Here is a 26,869-nt window from a genome sequence, read left to right on the forward strand (position 1 = left end):
TTCTATGCAAGGAGAAACTTGATACACCAATTTGTCAATATGTTGATTCATCCTATGACCAGGATTTTACACTAAAAAAATTGTGTTCCATCTTTGGGTTTTGAAGAGCATGCTCGATCACAAATTTGGCTAATTTCATGGAGAAGCTCGAAGATCAGGGTTTTACATCATTCGCCACTTTAAAACTCGTCGAATTTTTTTTTATAACTTGGGAGATGATGCAAAATGAGTTAGGTTTAGACTGCCTAAATAGTCTAGAGTTTATATTTATTTAAGATATTACACGATTATATTTTTTTTGGAGTATATTGTCATAATGTTACTAATTTTAGGATTCTATTTTTTTAGCATTTAGCTTCCTATTATTATTAGTGCTTCTTAATTATTTTATTTTGAGAAAAGTTACTCGTAAGCGTCATAAATATTTTTATAATCTCACTTTTTAAGCACAATTCAATTATTCAATAAAGTACTTATTTGAGAATTTCTCTGTTTTAGTTATGTGATACAATTAAACACTTAATGATGCATGTTTAAGAAATTATAGAACCCAAAATCCTTATGTAGATAAACTAAGCACAATTGGTCTTACATCCTTTCCATTGACAATTGTATGAGAAAGTACATTTGTACTTGAAATACTTCAAATCTTTCTTGCCATGGGTCTTCTTGTAGATGACATAGGGATGACGAGGGAGGACTTTAGAGAAACTTGGAGGATAATGGATGAGGATTGGATAGTAAGCATGCTAACAAACAAGTAATCCTTAAAGTTTCTAAGGAAAATCATCTAATAACCAAATTGGCACTCTGGATTGTTTCATAGTAGAAAAGAATAATCTCATAGGTGTGATAGATTGAAGAACTTCCAAACATTGTGGTAGTACTTTCTATAGGAAGTAGAGTGTTTATGCGTGTATTGTCATGGATGCTTGATGAAGGGTAACTGCTCATCATGGATGATAATTAAATTCCTCTCTCTGTGGAAGTTCTAATGGTTGGTCATGTTTAATACTTTCTTCACCAACTATTTTTACTGGGAAGTTATTCTTTTCCTATGCCTCGTTGATGTAGGAAAAGTAAGGTTGATTTATCCGTTTGGGGATTTGAAAATAAAAACCTAGATATAATACCTCATATTTCTTAGATATAACATTGTAAGAGATCTTGAACATCATACTTACGGGTTTGATTTTATCATACAATAAAAAAATTGAGATATTTTATTGAATAACTGAATGCTCTTAAAAACTAAAATTATAAAGATATGAGTCAAGCTATACTAAATAAGATTAAATTAAGAAATACTAAATACAATAATATTAGAACTATTACTCCTAGTAAGATCGGAAATTAATACTATAATATTAGAAATACTTAATATAAAATACTAAAATAAATAGGAAAATTAAATATTAATAAAAATAAAATCCTAATTTTATTAAAACTATAATAATAAACTCATAAATAGTAAAATAGTTTACATTTAGTTGAATTATAATTTCTAATCTATTTACAATTTAAAGTTTATCCATTCTGCAACATTTATGTAATCTTTTATTGTGTTTCGTATAGTTTTTACAATGCGGGCTAGACAGGAGAACTCAGGGTCCCACAATAACAAATCCATTGTGAAAAATGCACCTAGACCATTGATGCTTATGAAATCCTAACAGTATGGTTAGCATTAATAAAACTCGAAATCCTTATCTAGTTAACATCTTTTCTTTGTTAAGCTCAAAGTAGAAACCTAAGCTAAATCAACATAGCGACTAGGACAAAAGCCATTGTTCTTCCTCTTGCGAAGCCCAACCCCTCGTCTTTGTTCTCCATATTTCCTGATATTTGGGGCGTAGCACATGTCAACTTGAAATCTGGTTGACAAAGATTTAATTTTATCTTTTCTTTTTTTGCCTTGGTCAAAGGTTGGTGTTATTTGTTCTACATGAATGAGAATTTGGTCGAACTGCCAAAGATATTATTATGAAAAACTGGTCGGGGAACAATAAACTAAAGTATATCATTCATGTATAAAGTGTACTCTTTCCTGAAAATGTGTTAACCTTTTATGTCATTTGTTCTTTTAGGCTAAACTTCGTGTTGGGGATGTTGTGAAATGCTGCATCAAGAAGATCAGTTATTTTGGTATATTTGTAGAGGTAAATTTTATGTTTGGGAGTCATGCAGTCTGTACTTTTCTTTTTCACAGTTCTTGCTCCAGGTAATCAGATTTGAATTGTAAAGTTATTTAAAGCTATTTGTGTAACATACTTGTGTGGTGCTGATAAATTGGGCTTGCTTGCTAAATTTACGAATCAAAGATTCAGTAATGTGAACTTCAGCAACAGGTTTGTTATTTCAGTTACTGAATTTTTTAATCTAAATTTTCTTCTGTTTATCTAAAATAGGTTGAAGGTGTTTCTGCACTAATTCACCAAACAGAAGTATCATGGGATGCTACCTTGGATCCTGCAATGTATTTCAAAATTGGTCAGGTATACTTGTTTTCTTAAAATTAAATAGCACAAAATTTGATGTTTTTGTTTAGAATATTTCAAATTGCTCAGATACTTATTAGTCTTATAGTTTTTTGTTCATTGAGTCCTCTCATTTTTAACTTGTATATGAATTCAATAAAGTACTTATTTAATATCTGCTTCTTAGTGAACCCATTGATTATCATACATTTTATGTTATCTGGTATCAGATTGTGGAGGCAAAAGTACACCAGTTGGATTTTGTGCTGGAACGCATCTTTTTATCGTTGAAAGAGATTACAGTAATCCATATGCACTTATTTTCTGCATTGAGTTTCTGTAGATTAAGAATAGAATTTCAAATAGATCTTCTAATTTCTGTTTTGGTTCTGATAGCCAGATCCATTAACTGAGGCATTAGAGTCTGTGGTTGGTGATCGTAATCCATTGGATGGAGGACTAGAAGTAACAGAAGCAGATACCAAGGTATGTTTTCACCCTTTAAACATATATTCTGGCGCATATCATGTGGTATTGACAAAAAATATATTATAATCCGGCTAACTAATTTAGTCGTGGGTCTATGGACATAGAAATCGTTAGGATCTCTGTGATGTTTTTGGGTTTTCCTTCCTTTACCTATCATTAATCTAATTTAAAAATTTGCTAGAAAGAATCCTATGATATCTCGTGTAAGAAAATATCTAATATTTGAATATACTTCTTTATTCATAATTCTATGAAAGAGACAGCATGAGCTTTATTAGGGAGCAGTTATACCAGAAATTAATTTCCAGATTTGCCTAACTGCCCATATGTCTTATCCTATACTTCTGTTCTATCAAACACATGTAGTACATGTATTACACAGTAACATGCCTGCAAAATACACAAATAACTTAATATAATTGCATAATTTCTTTCTCATCCTTTTGTACACTTATCCAAAGGGATTACTTTTTCACTTCTGGAGTTCCCAACATCCCTTTCCCCCTAAGATGGCGCTTGTTCTGAAGTGCAAAATCTGTACAGCGAAGTGCCAATTTGATCTGCAAGTTCCCAAGAAATCAGTTTGAAAGCCACAAGTGTAAAATTAATTCCGTTTGATAAAGTGTATCAAAGGAAGAGAAAGAAATCATGTAATTCATAAATAATGAGTAGGGGTTGAAATATTGTATTATGTGTATATTTGTTTTCATGTGTGTGCTGTGTAATATGTGTGTTTAATAGAAAGGAAGAAGGAATAAGTCTAAGATAAGACATATGGCTGTTAGACAAATCTGGAATTTAATTCTTGCATAGCTGCTTTTCTCTTTGTAATAAAAACTCATGTTGTCTCCTTGACAATATTTTGAATGATAAAGTATGTTCAAGTTTTGGATACTTTCTTACTCAAGAGATGGTAGAGTATTATTATTGGAAGTGCTAGCCCATTGGAGAAGAATCATAGAGAAAGCCACAGCTAAAGAAGACATTGAAACACCTGTTAAGAATGGGTAATTGTATGTTATTGAATAATCGTGGTCCTATGTATATAATTTTTCTAGAATAGAAAAGAAAATAGACAATTAATTACACAGGGTGTATTTTAACCTAAAGCCCTTCAATTTAATTACATAATACACTTTTTAACACTCCCTTTCAAACTAGAGAATTGATATTATCTATCCCTAATTTACCATTGACAATCTAAAATGTTATATTACTCAAGTTTTTGATCAACACATTTGTCAATTATGAACTAGTAGGTATGTATGAAGTACATATTAAACTTGTCTAGCTTCTTTTTGATAAAGTATCTATCGACTTCGATATGTTCGGTCTTGTCATGTTGTACCGGGTTATGAGCGATACTTTTGGCCAATTTGTTATTACGTGCTATCCTATTTGATCATTAGATTTTTTCAAATTCTCTTTAGGTATAGTAGTTTGCATACTCCTTGAGCTATTGCTCAGAAGTCAGATTTTGCACCGGACCTTTCAATCACATTATGCTTTTTACTTCTCCAAGTGACCAAATTACTCCTAAGAAATGTACAGTAACTCATGGTGGATCTTCTATCCACCATTGGTCCTATATAGTATGCATCTATATAAGCTTATAAGGACAACCTATCATTCTTTTTACACACGATTCCTTTCCAGAATGTCCCTTTTAGATAACGTAGCACTCTGTGGACAGCATGTAAATGCACCTCTTTAGGTTTGTGCATTAACTAATCTGTAACATTTATAATATAGGCTATGTTTGGTCTTATATGTGATAGGTATATTAATCTTCCTATGATGGATTTTTTGTCTATTACTGGCCCTATATAGTCTGCATCTGTATAAGCTTATAAGGATAAGCTATCTGATGTGAGTAAGAAAAGGGAAAAGCCCCATGAGATTTTCTTTCTTAATCCCATGGAAAATCTTTCTTTTTAAGACGGAGAATTGGCCAAAGAAGAAAATTGATCCTAAATCTCAAGTTATCTTGAGAAACATAAAAATTCCTTAAATGCTAAATTTTACAGAAAAGAAAAACACTTGAGAAAGAGAAAAATATTTTGCCAGAATTTCTTCTCCTAAATCTTCGTAATTAATTAAGATCTTCTTTTTTTAAAAAGGGATATCATATTTATCCTATTTTAGTTATAATTTTTTTAATTTTGTTAATTTTCCTATTCTATTCTATATTTAATTTCCTATGTAATTTTTTCATTAAATTAAAATATTATTTTCCTTATTATTCACATGACCGACACTATAAATAAGTTATCAATTCCAACTTGTTATAATTGAAGTTTCAATTAATAAAATTATTAAGTTTTAGTTTTCAACTAGTGAGTTTTCAACTATCAAAATAACTTGTGACATTTTTATCAAATTCTGTTTTGAATTGATTTTAATTTATCAAGATTTTCCTTACGGTATTTTAATCAATTCAATTATCTCTATTATCTTGGTTTTCATTCCCTTATTGAGTGCGGATCAAGTAGGGAGTATTTATTTAGAGATAAATTTTTGCATACTAATGTTATATGTGGGGTTTTGAATTGCATATTTTGATCTTGGGTTCCGCATCATTATATATGGGGTTTTTGATCATGTTAGTTGATCTTAGGTTCTGCACACTGTCATTTTTTCTAAACATGATTTCTTTCCCTGATAACTCTTTTAGGTATTGTAGCACTTTGTGAGCTAAATATAAGTGCACCTCCTTAGGTCTGTGCATTAATTGATATATAACACTTACGACATAGACAATGTCTAGTTTTATGTGTGATATATATATTGATCTTCCACTTAATTTCTGATACATCTCTTTATCTATAGACTTATCCTCTTTTGCAAGTACCAATTTATGATTGGGATCGGCATAAGTACTAGCTAGTTTACATACTAACCTATTGTTATGTCATGGGGTGGCATATTTACTGAGAGCTTATAGGCTTACAAGTATGCTTGAGTCCTTACTGATGCTTTACAAAAGAAGGGGGTAACATATTTATAGTGCTTGACCCCCTCAATGGATGACTAGATTCAATGATATTCAATGACGTACATTAAATTCCTAAAAAATTCTAGACTTATGTACGAGAGATATTTACAAGAGACACATGCTAGAGGTCTCTAGGACATTCAGTGGTAGGTAGGCAACATGCTTCTACGGGCTTCCGGAGCTTTTCGGACTGGCAGCTTGGCACTTGCTAGAGTTTTCGCCTAGCTTCTGGAGTTTTCTCTCGAATATTAGAATTTTCTCGTAGGATCTGGATAATTCCCACAACTAGGCAGCGTGCGCGGGTAAGATAGACAGCTTGAGGGTGCGTGCAGATGTCTCCTGGCCCATCCGAGGCTTGGCTGTGTGGCAACATGCTCAGGGTGTAACACCCTCCCCCACCCAATCATGTGACGCCCTCGTCGCGCTTACCTCCTTGTTGCATTAAACTTCCAAAGTAGGTCTTCTCGTTCTCATATGACCTTGCTATCTGACATATTTTTCCATTTCGCCAAGTATTTCGTGTAGCTTGGCACAATGTGTTTACGAATCACCCTATCCGCAAGGATGCATTCCACTTCCTTGTCGAACTCAGTGATAACGATAGTAGAGGAACTCTTGGACTCACGTCTACTTGGATCATCCTTGCCTTCATGGTAAGGCTTCAAGAGATTTACATGGAAGACAGGATGTAACTTGAGTCTTGGAGGGAATTGGACTTGGTAAGTCGCCTTGCCAACTCTTTTGATGACAGGAAGGGGGCCATTGTATGTTCGCGCCAACTTTTTGTGCACTTTACATAAGGATTTGAATTGGTTGGGTCAGAGCTTGATCATCACCATGTTGTCCATGGAATACTCCACTGGATACCGCTTAGTGTCAGTACACTTCTTCATCCAGCGAGCGATCTTTTCAAGGCAAGCCCTTGTAATGTCTGCGTCCTCGTGCCACTCACACGCGAGATTGTAAGCCACTAGGTTGCTAACCTCATATGTAGAGACAATGATATTGAGCATTAGGAGCTGTTGTCCCATGACAATCTCGAAGGGAACTTTTGCCCGTGGACTTGCTCTGTTGGAGGTTTGTATGGGCCCAATTCAAGTAGTTTCGCCCAATCTCACAGATGGGCATTGACGTGGTGCTGTAAGTAGAGTTCTAGCAATATGTTCACCCGCTTGATCTGGCCATCGCTTTGCAGATGGAAGTTGGTTGAGAAGTTCACTTATGTCCCTAACAATTTGAACAATTCGCGTTAGAATTTTCTTGTGAAATGCGGGTCCCTATTACTGATGATGCTTCGAGGGACTTCCCATAATTTCACAACATTCTTGAGGAATAGATGAACAACTTCGTCCACCTGGCATTTTGCCGAGGTTGGAATGAAGGTGGCATGCCTGTTGAATCTATCAACGACAACTATTATGCTTCCATACCTGTCTGATTTTTGCAGGGCCACAATGAAATAGAGACACTCTCTCAAGGTCTTTCGGGAATAGGTAAAGGCTCAAGCAATCTGACGGGGTGCTACTGCTCGACCTTCTCTTGCTGGCAGATAATGCAAGTCTGCATGTAGTCTTCTACGCCATCTTGTATGCGGGCTGATATTAATAGTTTTGCACGAGTGTCAAGGTGCGCGTAGTTCCTGGGTGCCAGCCCACTTGGTGTCAAGACACTCTTTGATTGTTTTTTTCCACAAATTCTCCTATTTCAGCAAAAATATGCAATTACCAATTGTTAGGAGCATCTCATTTTTATCCAAAATCGCCGCATCTTATTTTTGTTAACAAGCTTTGCCAAGGGATCGTGCTGCATCCCCTCTCTGATGCGGCCAAATAGATCGCTCCGTTTTGTACTCATAGCGATCGAGACAAGTTCTACCCCTCTGTTTAGGGCGTCAGCCATCATGTTGGCTTTGTCGGGCTTGTATTGCAAGCAATAGTCAAATTCGACCAAGAAGTCTTGCCAACGAGCTTGCTTGGGGCTCAACTTCTTATGCATATGGAAATAGTTTGTTGCCACATTTTCTATCATGATGACAAACTTGCTACCAAGAAGATAATGTCTCTACGTAGGTGGGCAGCTAATGATGGCTATCATTTCTTTCTTTTGGATTTTATAACGCATCTCTGGTTGTTAAGCTTATGACTTTTGTCAGCGGGAGCTCCTCTTGCGTTAATACTCCTCCAATTGCGCCAGTCAGGGGCGTTAGTGTGTACCTCGAAAGGTCTGGAGTAATTCGGACGGATCATGACAGGTTTTTCATAGACCGCCTGCTTCAATTTCTAGAAGGCTACTTTACACTCCTATGTCTACTTACACGTATGATTTTTCTTAAACAAGTCTGTGTTGAGGGGTAATGCTATGCCAGAATACCCCTTGATGAACCGCCGATAGTAGTTCATCAGCCCAAGGAATGATCTTAAGTCGGACACTTTCGTGGGAGGCATCCAATCCTGGATTGCTTGCAGTTCCACTAGGTCCATCATCAACTTGCCATCCTTGATTCTGTGTCTTAGGAGCTCCAATCTTGCTAGAGAAAAAGAGCATTTTTCTGCTTTTAGGTATAGCTCGTTTTCACAGAGGACTTGAAAAACCTGCTTAAGGTGCTGCACATGTTGCTCTAATGTAGTGCTATACGCCACAATGTCGTCCAAGTAGACCATCACAAGTTGATCAAGAAAGGGGTGGAACAATTTGTTCATAAGCGTGCAGAATGTGGTAGGGCATTAGTGAGGTCGAACGACATAACAAGAAACTTGAAAGCACCATATCTTGTCACGCATGCGGTCTTTGGCCCCATCACCTGTGGCAATGCGTACCTAATAATACCTTGAGCACAAGTCAAGCTTCTTTCTCACTTCCCCGATTGATCAAATAGATCAACTATCAAGGGGATGAGATATTTTTTCTTGATAGTGATCTTATTGAATGCTCTATAATCAATGCACATACTTAGCGACCCATCTTTCTTCTTTTAGGATAGGATTGATGCATCATAATGGGCTTTAAAGGGCCGGATATAGGCCCGCATCAAGGAGGTCTTGTTCTTTAGTTCTGCCAACTCGAGATGCCATATGATAGGAAGCCAAGGCTTGACACCTAGTTCCAGCTCGATTTGATGATCTACCTCTCACCTTAGTGGGAGCTTCTTGGGAAGCTTTGGGGGCATCACATCTTTGTACTTCTCAAGGATCGCTTGGACACATTTTAGCGCCACTTGCTCAACTTCGCCTTCACCGTTGCTAAGCTCCTGCCCAATTGCAACATAGCTTGTTGTCGACTTTAATCCCCTCTTGAATTGCAAGGTCGAGATCATGGAGGACTTTGATCTCTTAAGGCTCTGCATAGGGATAACATGATGAGAGAGCCCGATGCAGGGATAGTGAATGCAAGTGCCTTGTAAAAGAACGCTAGATCTAGAACACCTTTAAAGTCATCCATGAGCACAATGTAAAAGTTTAGTGTACCTTGCCAATCACCAATTTTCATGAGCACGGCTTCTGCATGCTAATGACGAGCTCAACAGTGGAGTTTATGGCCTTGATGATGGAGCCCTTCTTCACGATGCGCAAGCCAAGGTGCTCAGTTTCTTGTTCATCAATGAAGTTGTGTGTCACCCTTGTGTCCAGCACCATATAACATGCTCGTCCTTAGGGGTGATTGGAGAGAATAGCTTGGTTAGATTACCAAGTAGCTGTAGAGATCCTGCGCTAGCCTGAGGATCCTCTTGAAACTTCCCCTTGTGGAACTTGGCCACAATGGCACTTGAGGTCTTTTTGTTAGGATAATCTCGTACATAGTGTGCATTGTTGCACATGAAGTAAGGGCTGGACGGTTTACTCGAGTCGCACTTAGACTTATCCTTTTTCGAGCCATTAGAAGAGGGTTTCTATTGCGTACTTTCTTTGCAGCTTTGCTATTTCTTCTGCCTGGACTTGTCTTCCCCACTCTTACTGGAGTGCGGCTTCTTGGACATGGATTCGAAGGAAAAGTTGTTGAGCAATTCTGTATCCGAGATAGTAGCATCTAACGTCTCTACACCGCAATTTTCCAACTCTACCGTTACCCAATTTTGGAGCCCATCCATGAAGAAGAGGGCGCCTTTGTCGAACAGATCTTCAATTTTGAACGTGAGAGTAGTAAACTCCTTGATGTAGTTGGAGGTACCACTGGATTGCCATAGACGACGCAGTTTGCCTCATGGTTCCATGTCTGCATTGTGAGGTACAAAGTACTTTCGCAATTCGGTCTTAAACTACACCCAAGTATTGATGATGCATAGGTCTTTCTCCCTTTCAGTGTACTTACGCCTCTACTAGAGTTGGACTGCAACCTGGAGGAATGTCAGGGCATTGTTGATTCGAAAGTAGTCATCGATCACTCCCAAGACATCAAAGTATTGCTCTAAACCAAAGAGGAAATTCTCCACACATGTGGCGTTCCTAGTGCCACTGAAAATTGCTGGCTTCGGCACCCTGAGCGCATGGGCGCCTGTGGTACCAGTGCTAGTGGAGGGAGGACTAGTGACATGCTGATGCGAATCCCATTGTGCGTGCAATTCATCCATCTTCGATCGTAGCCTGCTGATCTCTCATTTGACAAATCTCCAGAGATTAGAAATGATTTGGGCAAGGGAAGCCATTTCTTCCATAAACACGTTGCCGAGCTCTGACATCATGGCCTTGGTAGCACGTGTTATTTCTGTATTCTCTTGGATAAGGTTGTCCATGGTGTCGAGAAGTTCCCACAGGGAGGTTTGGATGTTCCCCATATTGTGTTCCAGATGTGAGATGCGAGGCTGAAGTGACTCACCTGTAGTGGCAAAGACATAATCTTTTGAGTTACCTCGCTTAGGCTGAGCACGGGGCTCTTCGTGCCCTCAAGCTTTGCTCCTGCAGTATCTCTACTCCGACAACTTCAACTTCTTTCATGCCATGCTCGTGGCTAGAGTTGGTTGAGTCAAAGGTAGGACGGAACCTTCACTCTAATACCACTTGTCACGGGCCGAGTAATTTTGAGATTTACCTGTGCGACACTTACTTAGGATGGATCTTTAACTCTGGTACCATCGGTCACATGCCGAGTAATTTCGAGGCTAACCCGTGCGACACTCAATCTAAGCGGCAAAAACTAAGTGTTTTGTGTATAAGAAGAGTTAGCTAAGAGCAAGGGAGCGTAGTCAGTTTGGAAGAATAAGAGAGCTTTACTGAGAGTTTATAGGCGTACAAGTATGCTTTAGTGTTTGCTGATGCTTTACAAATGAAGAGGGTGGCATATTTATAGTGCTTGGCCCCCTCAATGAATGGTTAAAATCAATTAGATCCAACAATGTACATTAAAGCCTAAGAGAATTCTAAATTTATGTACAAGATATATTTACAAGAGATATATGTTAGAAGCGTCTAGGACATTCTAGTGGTGAGCAGGTAGCATGCTCCTATTGGCTTCTGGAGCCTTCCTGGCTGGCAGCTTGGCACTTGCTAGAGTTTTTCCCCAGCTTCTATAGTTTTCTCCCGCATTCCAAAATTTTCTCACAGGATCAGGATTTATCTCGTAGCTAGGTAGCTTGCGTTGGCAAGACAAGTAGATCGCGTGTGCGCGTGCACGTTTCCTAGCTTATTTGAGGCTTGGTTGTACGACAACATGCGTAGGGTTTAACAACAACCTGTCATAGGTCGAGTAATTTTGAGGCTTACTCGTGTAACACGTAATAAAAGCACCAAAGACAAAGTAAGCAAGCCTTTTGTTTGTAGGAGGAATTACTTAAAAGCAAGAGAGACTAGTGAGCTTGGAAGAAAAAGAGAGTATTGTTGAGAGCTTGTAGGCTTACAAGTATGCTTGAGTGTTTGCTAATACTTTACAAATGAAGAGGGTGACATATTTATAATACTTGGCCCCCTCAATGAAGGATTAGAATCAATTTGATCTAATGGTCCATTAAAGCTCTAGAGAATTTTAGACTTATGTACAAGAGATATTTACAAGAGATACATGTTGGAAGTGTCTAGGATATTCTAGTGGTGAGTAGGTAGCATGCTTCTATTGGCTTTTGGAGCCTTCCAAACTAGCATCTAGCTTGGCAGGCACTTGTTAGAGCTTTCTTACAACTTCTAGAGTTACTTCTGCATTCTAGCTTTTTCCTACGGGATTGGAATTTTTCCTGCAACTAGGCAACGTGTGCGGGTAAGGTAGGCAGCCTGCATGTGTGCGCTCGCGTTTCCTGGCCCGCCCGAGACTTTGTTGTGTGGCACATGCGCGTAGCATTGCGCAACGCTCTCGACGCTCCTTCCTCTTTGTAGTGTTGGATAGTGTCAATGAACTACCAAAGTAGGTATCTCGTTCCCACGTGACCTTGCTTTACGGCCTATTTTTTCACTTCACTAAGCATTCCATGTAGCTTTGCACGCCATGTTTGTGAGCTACCCTATTTGTAAGGATGCATTCCACATCCTTGTCGAACTCAGTGACAAAGGCAATAGAGGTTCGCTTAGACATATTTCTGCTTGGATTTTCCTTGTCTTTGTGGTAAGGTTTCAAGAGACTTATATGGAAAATAGCATGTACCTTGAGTCTCGGAAGGAGTTGGATTCGGTAAGCTGCTTTGTCAACTCTTTTATGATAGGAAAGGATCCTTCATATCTCTACACCAACCCTTTGTGTACTTTACGCAGGGACCTGAATTGGTTGGGTTGGAGCTTGATCTTCACCATGTTGCCCACAGGATGCCACTTGGTGTCAGCCTACTTCTTTATCCGGCAAGCGGCCTTGTTAAGACAGGCCTTTGTAATGTTTGACTTATCATGCCACTCGCGCGCGAGCTTGTAAGCCATTGGGCTGCTACCCCCATATGTACAGGCAATGATGTTGGGCATTAAAGGCTGAAGTCTCATGACAATTTTGAAGGAACTTTTGGTAGTGGACTCGCTTTATTGGAAGTTGTATGAGAATTGGGCCACATCAAGTAGCTTTGCCCAATCTTGCTGATGGACACTGACATAGTGACTCAAGTAGAGTTCCAGCAATGCGTTCACCTGCTTGGTCTAAGCATCGCTTGGTGGATGGAAGTTGATTGAGAAGTTCAGCTTTGTCCCCAACAATTTGAATGGTTTGCGCCAAAATTTTCTTGTGAAGCACGGGTCTCTATCACTAATGATGTTTCGAGGGTGATAAGAGTCGCATAGTGCTCTGTTATCAAATGACAAGGGAGGGACGGGAAAAGATTGTTTTGACTCCCAGAACCTCACACAACACAACAATCAGAAAGCTTAACCATCTAATTTACCATCTTTACTTGAAACTACATCCACCAATATAGAATGTGAATTCAAGATAATTAGGAAAAATAAAAAGGATAATGAAGGATACCACGGTTTACTCGATAAGTCAATACTGATTCTTTGGCTCAATAAGACTTGTAAAGCTCTCTAACTTGAAGAACACTAACTTTTGAGAAGCAAACAAAAGCTTGAACTTTATTAATTTTCTGAATTCTTGAAGTTGTGATTACAACCTAAAGATTGAAGCGTTTATATAGCCTTTATTCTTCTAAGACGAATAAAAGTAGGATTAAATATTCCTACTTGAATACTTAAACTTAGCTTGACTAGAAAACTTAGACAAAATAATTTAAATAATTAAGTGCTTATCTAAAATAAATAAAATAATAAAAGAAAATTAAAACAATTACTTGAAAATTCTTTTCTCTTTATCCAAATCTCCATATGCCTTTATCTTCCTTGGACTTCTAATTTGAGTAGAATTTCTCATTTAATTTTGCACTTTAATCACATCTAAAAACTTGTAGAAGTCCCTTTTTTCAGCTTGGAATCACAGGAAAATTAGGAAAAAGGGGATAAAGGAGTACAAATCGACCCAAAGTGTTGCTCCCAGGCTGGCTGTGTGCAAGTGGCATGCAAGCCTACTGGTTGCGTGCGCTTGGCGTGTGTGGAAGCCTCCTCACGCACGTGGACGTTGCATGCACATGGCAGATTCCACTCGTAGGTGTGCATTCTCTTGCGCGCACTTGGTTGATACATGCGCGCTCCTGCTGCGCGCAGGTGCTTCTCTTCGACACGCTCAATGTGCTCCTTCGTGTCGGCAAAAATCCCCATGTGCGGGTGCTTCTTCTCGCACATGTGCATGCCTACACGTGTATCCGACGGGTATCCATACCCATATTATATTTTGGGCTTCCTCTTGAAGCGAAATTTTGGGGCCGAGCCTCTATTTGGCCGTGAAACCCAAAAACTTCTCATTTCAGTTCTTCTCTAATTTCTCCTCATCTTAGACTGATGTTCAAGCTGGTTTGATTTTTTCTATTCCCTAACTCACTTTCTTTGCGGTCTTGGACTTGGATTTGGGTAGACCTTCAATGAGTACTTTTTGTTCAAGAGTACTTCCTACTGTGTCCTGGAAGCACATTATTGCACGATTGCTTTTGCCTCTCCGTTGTCATATCCTCATGGACGCTTGGATTCCAGAAATATTTCTGCAATGGCTTTCCTGCTTGTTGCAAGGATCCCCCTTATTTATTATCACATCAGAGGGCCTCCTCAACTTCACAACATTCTTGAGGAATAAACAAGCAACTTCGTCCACATGACAGTTTGCCGAGATTGGAATGAAGGTGGCATACTTGCTGAACCTATCAACGACGACCATTATGCTTCCATATCTGGCTGATTTTGGTAAGGCCATAATGAAATCTATGGAAACACTCTCCCATGGTTTTTCGGGGTTGGGCAGAGGCTCAAACAATTGAGCGAGGTGCTATTGCTTGACTTTGTCTTATTGGAAGATATGGCAAATCCGCACGTAGGCTTCTATGTCATCTTGCATTCGAGATCAATAATAATAGTTTTGCACAAGCATCAAGATGCACTTTGTTCCTTGATGTTGTGACGCTCTTTGATTATTTTCTTTCGCAAATTCTCCCATTTCGGCATGAATGTGCAACTCCAGTTGTTAGGAGCATCCCTTCATCCAGAGTTGCCGCGTCTTTTTTTTTCGTTAGCATACTTTGCCAAAATTTTGGACAAGGGATCATACTACATCTCGTCTCTGATGCAGCCAAGTAGATCACTTCGTGGTGTGCTCATGGCGATCGAGCAAGTTCTGCCCTATTGTTCAGGGCATTAGTCACCACGTTAGCCTTGCTAGGCTTGTACTGCAAGCAGTATTCAAATTCGGTTAAGAAGTCTTGCCAACGAGCCTGCTTGGGGCTCAACTTCTTTTGCATCTGGAAATAGCTTGTTGGCACATTGTCTGTCATGATGATGAACTTGCTACCAAGAAGATTATGCCTCCAGATACATAAACTATTCGTAGCAAACAAATTATATCCATTGATAAGTTGTGAAAAGTTTAACCATAGATAATCTCTTAACTATCCCATTAAATAAGTGCAAGATTCATTAAACTGTAAAATGTTATCCTGCCATAATGTGATTTGTTTCCAATGCGAATAAAAAGTTACCCATTCAATAGTATTTAACATCCAGAAAATTGCCAAATAAAATGCGTCTCAAATTGAAATATTACAATTACCACCTCATCCCGGACCATCGCAAGGAAAACTATAACTAAAATCCTTTTTATCTGGTATTAACTTGGAATCACGTGCATCTAAAACGCACTTTACTAAGATTAATGTAGTTGTATGTAAACCTAAAGCAATAGCATGATGAACCTAGAAGTTTTCGGGGATAGGTAGTTACTGTCATTTCCTTCTTTTAGATTGTATAATACTTCTCTATATCGTTGAGCTTATGACTTTCATAGGCAATTGGGTGCCCATCTTGCATTAATACTCTCTCAATTGTGAAGTTAAAAGCTTCAGTGTGTACCTTAAAAGATCTGGAGTAATCCGGAAGGGTCATGACAGGTTTTTTGGAGATCGCTTGCTTCAATCTCTTGAAGGCTGCTTGACATTCCTACATGTAGTTTTTCTTAAGGAGGTCTATGAGAAGTGATGCTATGGTAGAATATCCCTTAATGAACTGCTGATAATAATTCACCAATATAAGGAATGATCTGAAGTCGAGCACTTTCGTGGGAGACTTCCAATCCTGGATGGCTTGCACTTTCACTTGGTCCATCATTAACCAACCATCCTTGATTCTTTATCTAAGGAACTCCATCTCTTGCTGAGCAAAAGAACGCTCTTCCATTTTTATGTCTAGTTTATTTTCGCAGAAGACTTGGAAAACCTGCTTGTCATGCACACGATCTTTGGCTCATCACATGGGACAATGTGTTCCTAATACTAGCCTGAGCATAAGTCAAGCTTCAAAAAGTACTGTCCCTTCACCAAGTGATCAAATAGATCAACTATCATGGGGATGAGATATTTGTTCTTGATAGTGGTCTTATTGAATGTCCTGTAGTCAATGCACATACACAATGACCCGTCTTTCTTCTTTTGAAATAAGACTGGTGCGCCATAAGAGGATTTGGAATGGTGGATATAGCCTGCACCAAGGAGGTCTTGGAGCTGCCTTCTTAGTTATGATAACTCGGGAGGTGCCATGCGACAGAGAGCCATGGCGGGAGGCTTGGCACCTGGTTCCATCTCGATCTGATGATTTACCTCTCACGTTGGTGGGAGCTTCTTGGGAAGCTCTGGGGCCATCACGTCTTTTACTCCTCAAGAACTGCTCTGACACATTTTGGCTCCAGGATCCCCTTGATGCGGGTTGTATCCAACCATCCAAAGCCCTTTATAGTGTACCAGTTCTATTCCAAAAGAAGAAAGATGGGTCACTGTGTATGTGCGTTGAGTACAGGGCACTTAACAAGATTATTATCAAAAAAAAGTACCTGATACCCTTGATAGCTTATCTATTTGATCAATTGGGGAATGTGCCGTACTTCTTGAAGCTTGACTTACCCTCAGGCTATTATAAGGTGAGCATTGACGCGGATGATAAGCCAAAGATAGCATGTGTGACGTGGTATGGTGCTTTCGAGTCCCTTGTCATTCCCATTGTATCACTAACGCACCTGCTACATTCTGTATGCTTTTGAACTAGTTATTCCACCCCTTTCTTGATTAGTTCGTGGTGGTTTACTTGGACGACATTTTGATATACTACGTTGGAGTAACATGTGTAACACCTAAAGCAAGTTTTCCAAACTCTTTGCGAAAACGAGATGTATATTAAAGCAAGAAATGTTTTTTCGCTCAGCAGAGGTAGAATTCCTTGGCCATAAGATCAAAGATGACAAGTTGATGATTGACCCGATCTAAGTGCAAGCTATCTAGGATTGGAAGCCTACCACGAAAGTTCCCCAATTGAGATCATATCTTGGGCTGGTGAACTACTATCGATGGTTCATCAAGGGGTATTCTACTATAGCACCACTCCTCTCAAAGCTCCTTAAGAAAAAACGTACGTGGGAATGGATATAAGAGTGTCAAGCAGCCTTCGGGAGATTAAATCAAGCGGTCTTCGAAAAACTTGTCATGACCTTGTAGATTAGTTTAGATCTTCTGTGGTACACATTGACACCTCTAGCTTTATAATTGGGGGAGTATTAATGCAAATAGGGCACCCAATTGCCTATGAAAGTAGTAAACTCAAGACATAGGGATGTGTTATACCGTTCAAGAGAAGAAAATGACAACCATCATTCATTGCCTACGTACGTGGAGATATTATCTTCTTAGCAGCAAGTTCGTTATCATGACGAACAATGTGGCAACAAGCTATTTCCAAATGCAGAAAAATTTTAGGCCCAAGCAAGCTCGTGGGCAAGAATCTTTGGCCGAACTTGAGTATTGTTTGCAATACAAGTTTGGCAAGGCCAACGTGGTGGCTGACGCTCTGGGTAGAAGAACAAATCTTGCCTTGATCACTATGAGGACACCACAAAGCGATCTACTTGGCCGCATAAGAGAGAAGATGCAAATGATCCCTTGGCCAAAAACTTGACAAAGATACGACAATTCTGGATGGAAAATAGGATGCTCCTGATTGTTGGTAATCGTAAATTCGTGCTGAAATGGGAGAACTTTTGGAACTAGTGGGCTGACCATGCAGGAATAATGTGTACCTTAGAACTCATGCAAAGCTATTATTATTGACCCCGCATGCAAGATGATCTAGAAGCCTATGTACGGATTTGCCGTGTCTGTTAGTAAGACAAGGTCGAGCAGCCGCACCCTGCCGAATTGTTTGAGCCCCTCCCAATCCCTGAAAGACTTTGAAAAAGTGTCTCCATGGATTTCTTTGTTGCCTTCCCAAAATTAGACTGGTGTGAAAGCATAATGATTGTTGTTGATAGGTTCAACAAGTATGCCACCTTCATTCCAACTCCGACAAACTGTCAGGTGGATGAAGTTGTTCATTTGTTCCTCAAGAATGTTATGAAGTTGTGGGGAGTCTCTTAAAGCATCATCTATGATAAAGACCCATACTTCATGGGAAAATTCTGGCATGAGTTGTTCAAATTGTTGGGACAGAGCTGAACTTCTCAACTAACTTCTATCCGCAAAGCAATGGCCAGACCGAGTGGGTGAATGTATTACTGGAATTCTGCTTGAGGTACTATGTCAGCCCCTATCAGTGAGATTGGGCAAAGCTACTTGATGTGACCCAATTCTTATACGGCCTCCAATGAAGTGAGTCCACGACAAAGTTCCTTCGAGATTGTCATAGGACAACGGCCCCCTAACGCCCACTATCATTGCCTCTACATATAGGGGTAGCAGAAAGTGGCTTACAAGTTCGCGCGTGAGTAGCACGAGGAGGCAATATAAGGGCTTATTTTGACAAGGCCACTTGCCAAATGAAGAAGTGGTCTAACACCAAGTAGCATTTGGTGGAGTATTCTGTGGGTGACATGATGATGATCAAGCTCCAATCCAACCAATTTAGGTCTCTTCGTAAAATGCACAAAGGGTTGGCCTACAGATATGAAGACCACTTTCCTGTCATCAAAAGAGTTGGCAAGGCGGCTTACAAAGTCCAACTCCCTCCGAGACTCAAGTTATATCCTTTATTTCATGTAAGTCTCTTGAAGGCTTACCATGAAGGCAAGGAATATCTAAGTAGAAGTGAGTCCTAGCATGCCCCTTCTACCATTATCATTGAGTTCGATAAGAAAGTGGAATGCATTCTTACAGATAGGGTAATTTGCAGACGTGTCGTGCCGAGCTACATGGAATACTTAGTGAAGTGGAAAAAAATGCCGGATAGCAAGGTCACATAGAAATGAGAATATTTACTTTTATAGTTTTCTATCCAGTACTACAAGGAGGAAAGCGCAACAAGGACATTGTGTGATTGATGGGGGAGGGTGTTACTCCCGCGCATTTTGCCGTGTAGCCAAGATTTGGATGGGCTGAGAAACGTGCGTGCGCACATGCAGGCTGCTTTTCTTACTCGCACACGCTGCCTAGCTGCGAGAAAAATCCCAATCCTAGGAAAAAGCTGAATGCAGGAGAAAACTCTAGAAGCTACAGAAAAGTTCTAACAAGTGTCTGCCAAGTAAGATGCCAGCTTGGAAGGCTCTAGAAACCGGTAGAAGCATGCTACCTGCTCTCCACTGGAATGTCTTAGACACTTCCAGCGTGTGTCCCTTACAAATATCTCTTGTATATATCGCTAGAATTCTCTATGGATATTACGTATACTGTTTGATCAAATTCATTCTAAGCATTCATTAAGGAGAGCAAACACTATAAATAGGCCACCTCCTTCATTTGTAAAGCATCAGCAAACACTCAAGTATAGTTGTAAGTCTACAAGCTCTTAATAAAGCTCTATTATTCTCCCAAGCTCATTACTCTCTCTTCTTCTTAGATAACTCTTCCTACACACAAAAGACTTGGTCTTTGCTGCTTAGATTAAGTGCTGCATGGGTAAGTTTTGAAATTATTCGGCCCGTGACAGGTGATATTAGAATCAGGTTCCTTCCTGCCTTTAACTGAACCAACACTAGCTACTAGCATGACATCAGAGAAGTCGAAGTTGTTGGTGATGTAAGTCAAAGGTCGTGTGCCAGCCTAAGCAAGGTAAGTTAAAAATTTTTGTCTCTACCATTGCAGTTGAGTCCCTTGGGCCTTGTGTTTTTCAGCTAAAATGCAATATGGAGACGTCCAAACCTTCGCGGGCGAACTTCTCAATATCGTGGACAACATTGTCTAAGAGAATGCGAAAATAATACATTGTTAAGGTCATAATTGAAGAGTTTGACAACGTGTTTAGGGGGGAAGCGACTTCCCTTGCTTGAAGTGTTGCTGATCTTTGGAGATTTATTAAAGGCGAGATTAGCAGGGTATGATCTGAGACGGATTAATTGCGTGCATAGTGGGATTCGCATAAGTGTCAGTAATCCTCCCTCCACTAGCACTGGTACCACAGGCGCCCATGCCCTCAAGGTGGTGGTAAGTAGAAGCAAGAATGTTGGCTTGAGTAATGCAAATATTGGTGAGAATCCAATGTCCCAAAAGCCCAAGGATTCCTCCGCAAGGTTCATCCACAAAGGGTGAGTCAGGGTCTAAGATGAGACCAAAAGGCGTAGTTGATGGACAATAGGAGAATATTTCTGTACTACCCTTTGTTGGTCCTAAGGAACGGAGGAGGCTAGGCTAGTCAAAAGATTGTTATCAGTTCAAGAAAACAAGGTGCCCCTACTTTTTCAGAGTAAGGAGTAAAGAAAATGCCCCGAGCCAATATTAGAGTACCAAGCACTACGGCACTGAAGTAACCTATGTTATACTCCCAAGAAAAGCTCGAATGACCTTCAACAAAAAGTTACTTGTACTTGAAACCTGACACAGACGGACAGGTAGAGAATACCTAGGGACGCGAGACAACTCTCTCTAAAATATTCGACAAGATAGCTCCGTAATTTCGGGAGAAAGGGTACCTACTCACAAAGGGGAGTTCCACACCTGTGGAGAACTTCTTTGTTGGCTTCAAGTAATACTTTGATGCCTTGGAAGTGATCGGTAACTACTTCCGGATCAACAATGCCCCTATCTCTGGGATGCAATTAACTCTGGTGGAGGCATAAGCATGTCGAAAGGGAGAAAGACCTCTGCATTATTAATACTTGGGAGCAGTTTAAGTCCTAATTGTGGAAGCACTTTGTGCCTCATAATGCAAACATGGAAACATGAGGTAAATTGCGTTGCTTAAGGCAATTCGGTAGCACCTCCAACTACACCAAGGAGGTTACTACCCGCATGATTGAAATTGGGGATCTATCTGATAAAGACACCCTCTTCTTCTTCTTCATGGATGGGCTCAAAAATTGCAAAAGGGTTGAGCTGGAAAGGTGTGGTGTAGAGACATTGGATGCTGTCATATCAGTTGCAGAGTTGCTCACCAACTTCTCCAAATCCAAGTCCAAGCAGCCGCACTCAAGTAGGAGACTAGTTCGGGCAGAAGGAAGAGCAAAGCTGCAAAACAGGTATGCAAAAGAAACCCTCTTCTAATGGCACGAAAAATGATAGGTCTAAGTACAACTATAGCAAACTGCCCAACCCTTGCTTCATTTGCAACGACGCACGCTAGGTGCGAGACTGTCACAACAAAAAGACTTTGAGCGCCATTATGGCCGAGTTTCACAAGGGGAAGTCTCGAGAGGATCCCTAAGCTAGCATGGGATTTCTACAGTTGCTTAGTAGTCTAACCAAGATATTTTCTCCAACCACCTCTAAGGACGAAAGCCTGCTATATGTTGACACGATCGTTGGGTAGAACCAACAATCATGATATTGGATACAAGGGCAACACACAACTTCATCGATGAGCAAGAAGCTAAATGCTTGGCTTGCTTATCATGAAGAATGGTGGCACCATCAAAGTCGTAAACTTCACCTTTAAGCCTGTCATTCGCATTGCGGAAGTTGTGCCCATGAAAATCGGTGATTGTCAAGATACGCTAGACTTTTCCATTGTGCCTATGGATGATTTTAAAGTTGTTTTAGGTCTAGCATTTTTTTATAAGGCACTTGCATTCCTTGTCCATATATCAAATTCTCTCATCATCTTTGACGAGATGGAGACGGGTTATCCCCACGCGGTGCCTTGACATATCAAAGTCCTCGATGATCTCTACCTTGAAATTCAAGAGGGGATTAAAATCAGCAATAAGCTATGTTACGATTGTGCGGGAGCTTAGTAATGGTGAAGTTGTCTCCAAGCAAGTTGTGTCGAGATGTGTGCAAACTGTCTTTGAGGAGTACAGGGACGTGATGCCCTAAGAGCTTCCTAAGAAGCTTCCACCAAGGAAAGAGGTAGATCATCAGGTCGAGTTAGAACTAGGTGCCAAACCTCTCACCATGGCTCCTATCGCATGGAACCCCAGAACTAGTAGATGTAAGGAGACAACTCCAATATCTCCTTGATGCGGACTACATCTAGTTCTCTAAAGCCCCTTATGGTGCACTAGTCCTATTCTAAAGAAGATCACTACGTATGTGCATTGACTACAGGGCACTTAATAATATCCTTATCAAGAACAAGTATTCGATACTCTTGATAGCTGATCTATTTGATCAATTGGGGAAAGCGTTGTACTTCTCGAAACTTGATTTGCACTATGGCTATTATCATATGCGCATTGCTGCGGGTGATGAGCCGAAGACATAATGTGTGACGCGGTATGGTGCTCTCAAGTTCTTTGTCATGTCCTACGGTCTCACTAATGCCCCTACTACATTCTGCTTGCTTATGAACAAGTTGTTCCACCCCTTTCTTGATCAGTTTGTGGTGATCTACTTGGATGACATTGTGGTGTATAACACTATGTTGGAGTTACACATGCAACACCTCAAGGAAGTTTTCAAATCCTTTGCGAAAATGAGTTGTACATAAAGCGGAAGAATGTTCTTTTGCTCATCAAGAGATGGAATTCCTTGGCCATAAGATCAAAGATGGCAAGTTGATGATGGATTCGTTCAAAGTGCAAGCCATCCAAGATCGGAAGCCTCCCACGAAAAGGCCTGACTTGAGATCATTTCATGGACTGGTTAACTACTACCTGTGGGTCATCAAGATATATTCTATCATAGCATCATCCCTCACAAACCTCCTTAAGGATAATCATAAGTGGGAATGGACACAGAAGTGTCTAGCAGCCTTCGAGAGATTGAAGCAGGTGGTCTCTGAAAAACTTGTCATGATCCTTTCGAATTACTCCAGACGTTTCAAAATACACACTAGCATCTCTGGGGGAGTATTAATGCAAGGGGGTCACCAAATTGCCTACGAAAGTCATGAGTTCAATGACACAAAGAAGCATTATACTATTTAAAAGAAAGAAATGATAGCCATCATTCTCTGTCTACATATGTGGAGGCATTATCTTTTTGGTAGCAAGTTCGTCATCATGACAAACAATGTGACCACAAGTTATTTCCAAACGCAGAAGTAGTTGAGCCTTAAACAAGCTCATTGGCAAGCCTTCTTGGCCGAATTTGACTACTGCTTACAATACAAGCCCGACAAGGCTAACATGATGGCTGATGCCTTGAATTTGACTACTGTTTGCAGTACAAGCCCGACATTTGTCTGGAGGACTCCTTGTTCTTTAGCTGCTTCTCAATTTCCATGACCATGTCCTCCAACTCCATATAATATTGTAATTCTACTACGTTGGCAATTTCTCGGTTTAGGCCACTTAAGAATCGTGTCATGGTAGTTTTGGGCTCTATTAAAATTCTTGAAAGATGGATCTCGTAAGTCTTTTTTGGATAAGGATTCCTTGTAGCCAATTTACATGAAGAGAGAAAGAGTGGAATGAAAATTCTCATAGGGGAGAATTTTCTTCTTGGGTGGGACTCTCCTCCAAGCATATTTCTCGACCATGTATCATAACTTGTAGGGGGATGCATGAACAAGGCCTTCCTTGCCGAATGGGCTTGCCTCTCTTCTCTTGTGGGCGTCTTCCTTTGGTCCAAGCTTCTCCTCTATATTGATCAACTCTTGGACAAATAAGTGGAAAGCTTGTTTGTTTCTTGGATCTTGCTCTTGTGATTGGCCCACTAGGCATCATTATTGATGCGAAACCCGGAATCAACAGCGCGATCCAAAACTCTGCAAATACATCAGTAACCAAAAACTCAAAACCTAAATAAATCCTTCCTATTTGATCTGTATTCAACAAGAGAATGAACACCAAGATAATTGAGATGATGATTTGAATTGATTGAACGCCACAAGATAGAACGTCAAATTAATTCAAGAGAGATTGATGAAACACCACAAGAACTTACATTGATAAGTTGAATCAATTTCCACTCAATAAGAAAGTTGACGAAAATCTTATTAGTTGAAAACTAAAACTTTATAATTTTGTTATTCTCAAACTTGAATTATTATAAGTATGAAATGACGGTCTATTCATAGTGCAGGCCATGTGAATAATAAGGAAAATGATATCCTAAATTAATGGTAAAATTATATAGGAAAATGAATCTAAAATAAAATAAGAAAGTTGCAACAACTAAAAGGATTGCTTTTTAAATAGGATTGATATAATCTCCTTTTTTAAATAAAGAAAATATTAATTAATTATAGACATGATTGAAGGAAGGAGTAAAGAAGATTATGATCAGTTTGGGAAAAGATTAATTGCTCCCATAATCTCCCAAAATCCATGAGATTCAATCTCCCATTAAGGCATGAGATTTGTTTTCCTCTTTTTCTTGATTTCCTATGCGGTTTAGGACGAAAATCCACCCCTTAATTGATTCTCCCATTAAGAAGAAATTATTTTCCCTTTCTTTGCTCATATTATCCCCTCTTTTTTCAAAAACTATTTGTCCTCAAATCGGACACTTCTTATGTCAGGATTTTACCAATTCTGTTTTTGTTGAGAAAATGTCATCAAATGTGACATTAGATAAGATCATTGAAAATCTGTTAGGAATGGTTAGTAAGGAAAATAGTGCTCACATGTTTTACGTTTTGTGTTTTACTCAACATCCTTTCAAGTTGAATGTCAGAATTGAATTTGCTTGAATCAAGATAATTAATTTTTATTTATGATATTTCAAAGAATTATAGGAGTCAAGATAATCAATTCTGTTTTTTTTTTAAGAAAATGTCATCGGACGTGACGTTGTATAAGGTCATTGAAAATCTGTTAGGAATAGTTAGTAAGGAAAATAACTATTGATTTTTAAAGAAAAAATAATAATTTTATTTCTCCAAAATTTATTTGATATTAGAGCCAAATAAAGCTATTTTAAAGTTTTTTCTAAATCTTAAAATAGTACAATAGGTTGGATTGGTACTCACTTATCCAGATCTATACACATCTTATAAGCCAAATTTGAGAGAGAGAGAGAGGGGGCCAAAGAAAAATAGATATGGTGTTTTTCCTTCCATCTCAACCAACGTCTGAAAACATTGGCAGTGGTGGCGGCAATTCAAGGAGGAGCAGTTGTGGTGGAAGGAGGGAAGTTGGATCTGTTAGCTTGCTGCTCGGAGAACACAATCAAACCCGTGTTTGACAGTGACACTAGAAGGTTGTGCGGCGGGCAGAAGACCGAGTGGAGACTAGCGATGTCCGGAACAAGATTGGCACGGCCAGAAGTAGAGGAGACAAATTGTTTTCGGCTTTGCGCGCAGAAGACATCTTGATTTGCGCCAAGAGACAACAGGAGAAGAGAAATCAAAAGACAGATCTGCAAAGTCCGTCTTTGTCTGTGCGCAAAACCAGAGCTGAAGGGAGAGAACGCGAGCCAGAGAAGATGAACCAGCACGGCAGTGGCCTGATTGCGTGAAACCCAATCTGAGGCCTTTTTGGAGGGGTTATTGGTGCATCCTCACTAGATCTGTGCCGGATCTAACGAGTCAAGAGTTTTTGTGCTGAGTCCTAGCGAGCTTTCGACGACACGTGGTTGTTCTGGCAACAGCGCATGGTAGTTTCCGGCGATGGCTCATGGTTGTTGCCGCAACGGCACGTGGTGGTCTGATTACAGGGCGTGGCAGCACGTGAGAGCTTGTGAGATACTTCGGTGGAGGCCGAGCCGTTTTAGAACCAAGCCCGAGTTGTTTGAGAGTCGAGCTCCAATCGTTTTGAGCCAGAACGAACAGTTTTGAGCTACGCTGAGCTATTTTGCGGCAAGCCGAACTAAGTTGCTACCTGACATATTTGCTTCCAGTTTGCAGCACTTTTTGGGCATCCTTTGCCACTGGTAAATTATAACATGGTTTTTCAAAATTTGGTCAGCAAGTTAGGCATATATGATATCCCTGTACCAACTTGAGGGGGAGCATTGAGTTGCATATTTTATTATTTGATTATTTTAGTTTATTATTTGGTATTATGTAATTAAAACTGTATGAGAATACTAATTTTATATAATTATAAGTTTAGTAGAGTAAGAATTTTTCTATCAGTAGAATAGGAACTCTATAAATACCTTAAGTGTAACAAGTTAAAGGTTGAAAAATAAAATTAATATTTTTCTCCAAAATCTACGTGTTTCACTTTTTGTGTTTTGCTCAATCTCATTCTTTCAAGTTGAATGTCATAATTGAATTTGCTTAAATCAAAATAATCAAGTTTTTTTTATGACACTTCAAGAAATCTTAGGGAAAAAAAATAGTAAAAAAATCTTTAAAATAACAATTCAAACATATGGATGAAGATTGTGTGTGTTTTATGTATGATGTCAAGTAACTAGAGTACAATTAGCTAATTAGAGATGTAATGGAATAAAAGCACAATGAAAGGAAAAAAAAAAGCTTAAAGTGCGAGAAAGATCATACATATATGATTTTTTTTGTTTTTTTTAATGCTTAAGAAATTATGCAAGGTATTTTTTTTTTTTCTAAATATGGACAATAAAAAATATATAAGCATTAAAGATGTAAGATAGTAAGATTTATCTTGAGTTTAAGCTATGATACCAAATGATGTAAAACCTGGGATCAACAATACAATC

At 39.4% G+C, this 26,869-nt stretch overlaps 1 protein-coding gene across 9 annotated transcripts in view; it reads left to right on the forward strand.

Annotated features, from left to right (window-relative positions):
- LOC110812604 (Nucleic acid-binding, OB-fold-like protein) overlaps window positions 1-26,869 on the forward strand; it is a 56,910-nt gene that overhangs the window by 21,068 nt on the left and 8,973 nt on the right. For 8 of the 9 annotated variants that reach the window (XR_015818505.1, XR_002539322.2, XM_088218039.1 and 5 more), the window contains 4 exons: window positions 2,088-2,159; window positions 2,409-2,495; window positions 2,708-2,779; window positions 2,874-2,963. Coding sequence is in view for 6 of the 9 variants with exons in the window: in XM_088218039.1 (XP_088074165.1) it covers window positions 2,088-2,159; window positions 2,409-2,495; window positions 2,708-2,779; window positions 2,874-2,963 (321 nt within the window). In the remaining 3 variants the exon portion in view is untranslated. The remainder of the gene's footprint in view (window positions 1-2,087; window positions 2,160-2,408; window positions 2,496-2,707; window positions 2,780-2,873; window positions 2,964-26,869) is intronic. The other variant, XR_002539323.2, reaches the window with a different exon arrangement.

The sequence above is a fragment of the Carica papaya genome, chromosome 4 (genome assembly GCF_054855325.1).
Source record: "Carica papaya isolate Zhongbai chromosome 4, ASM5485532v1, whole genome shotgun sequence".
Lineage (NCBI taxonomy): Eukaryota > Viridiplantae > Streptophyta > Magnoliopsida > Brassicales > Caricaceae > Carica > Carica papaya.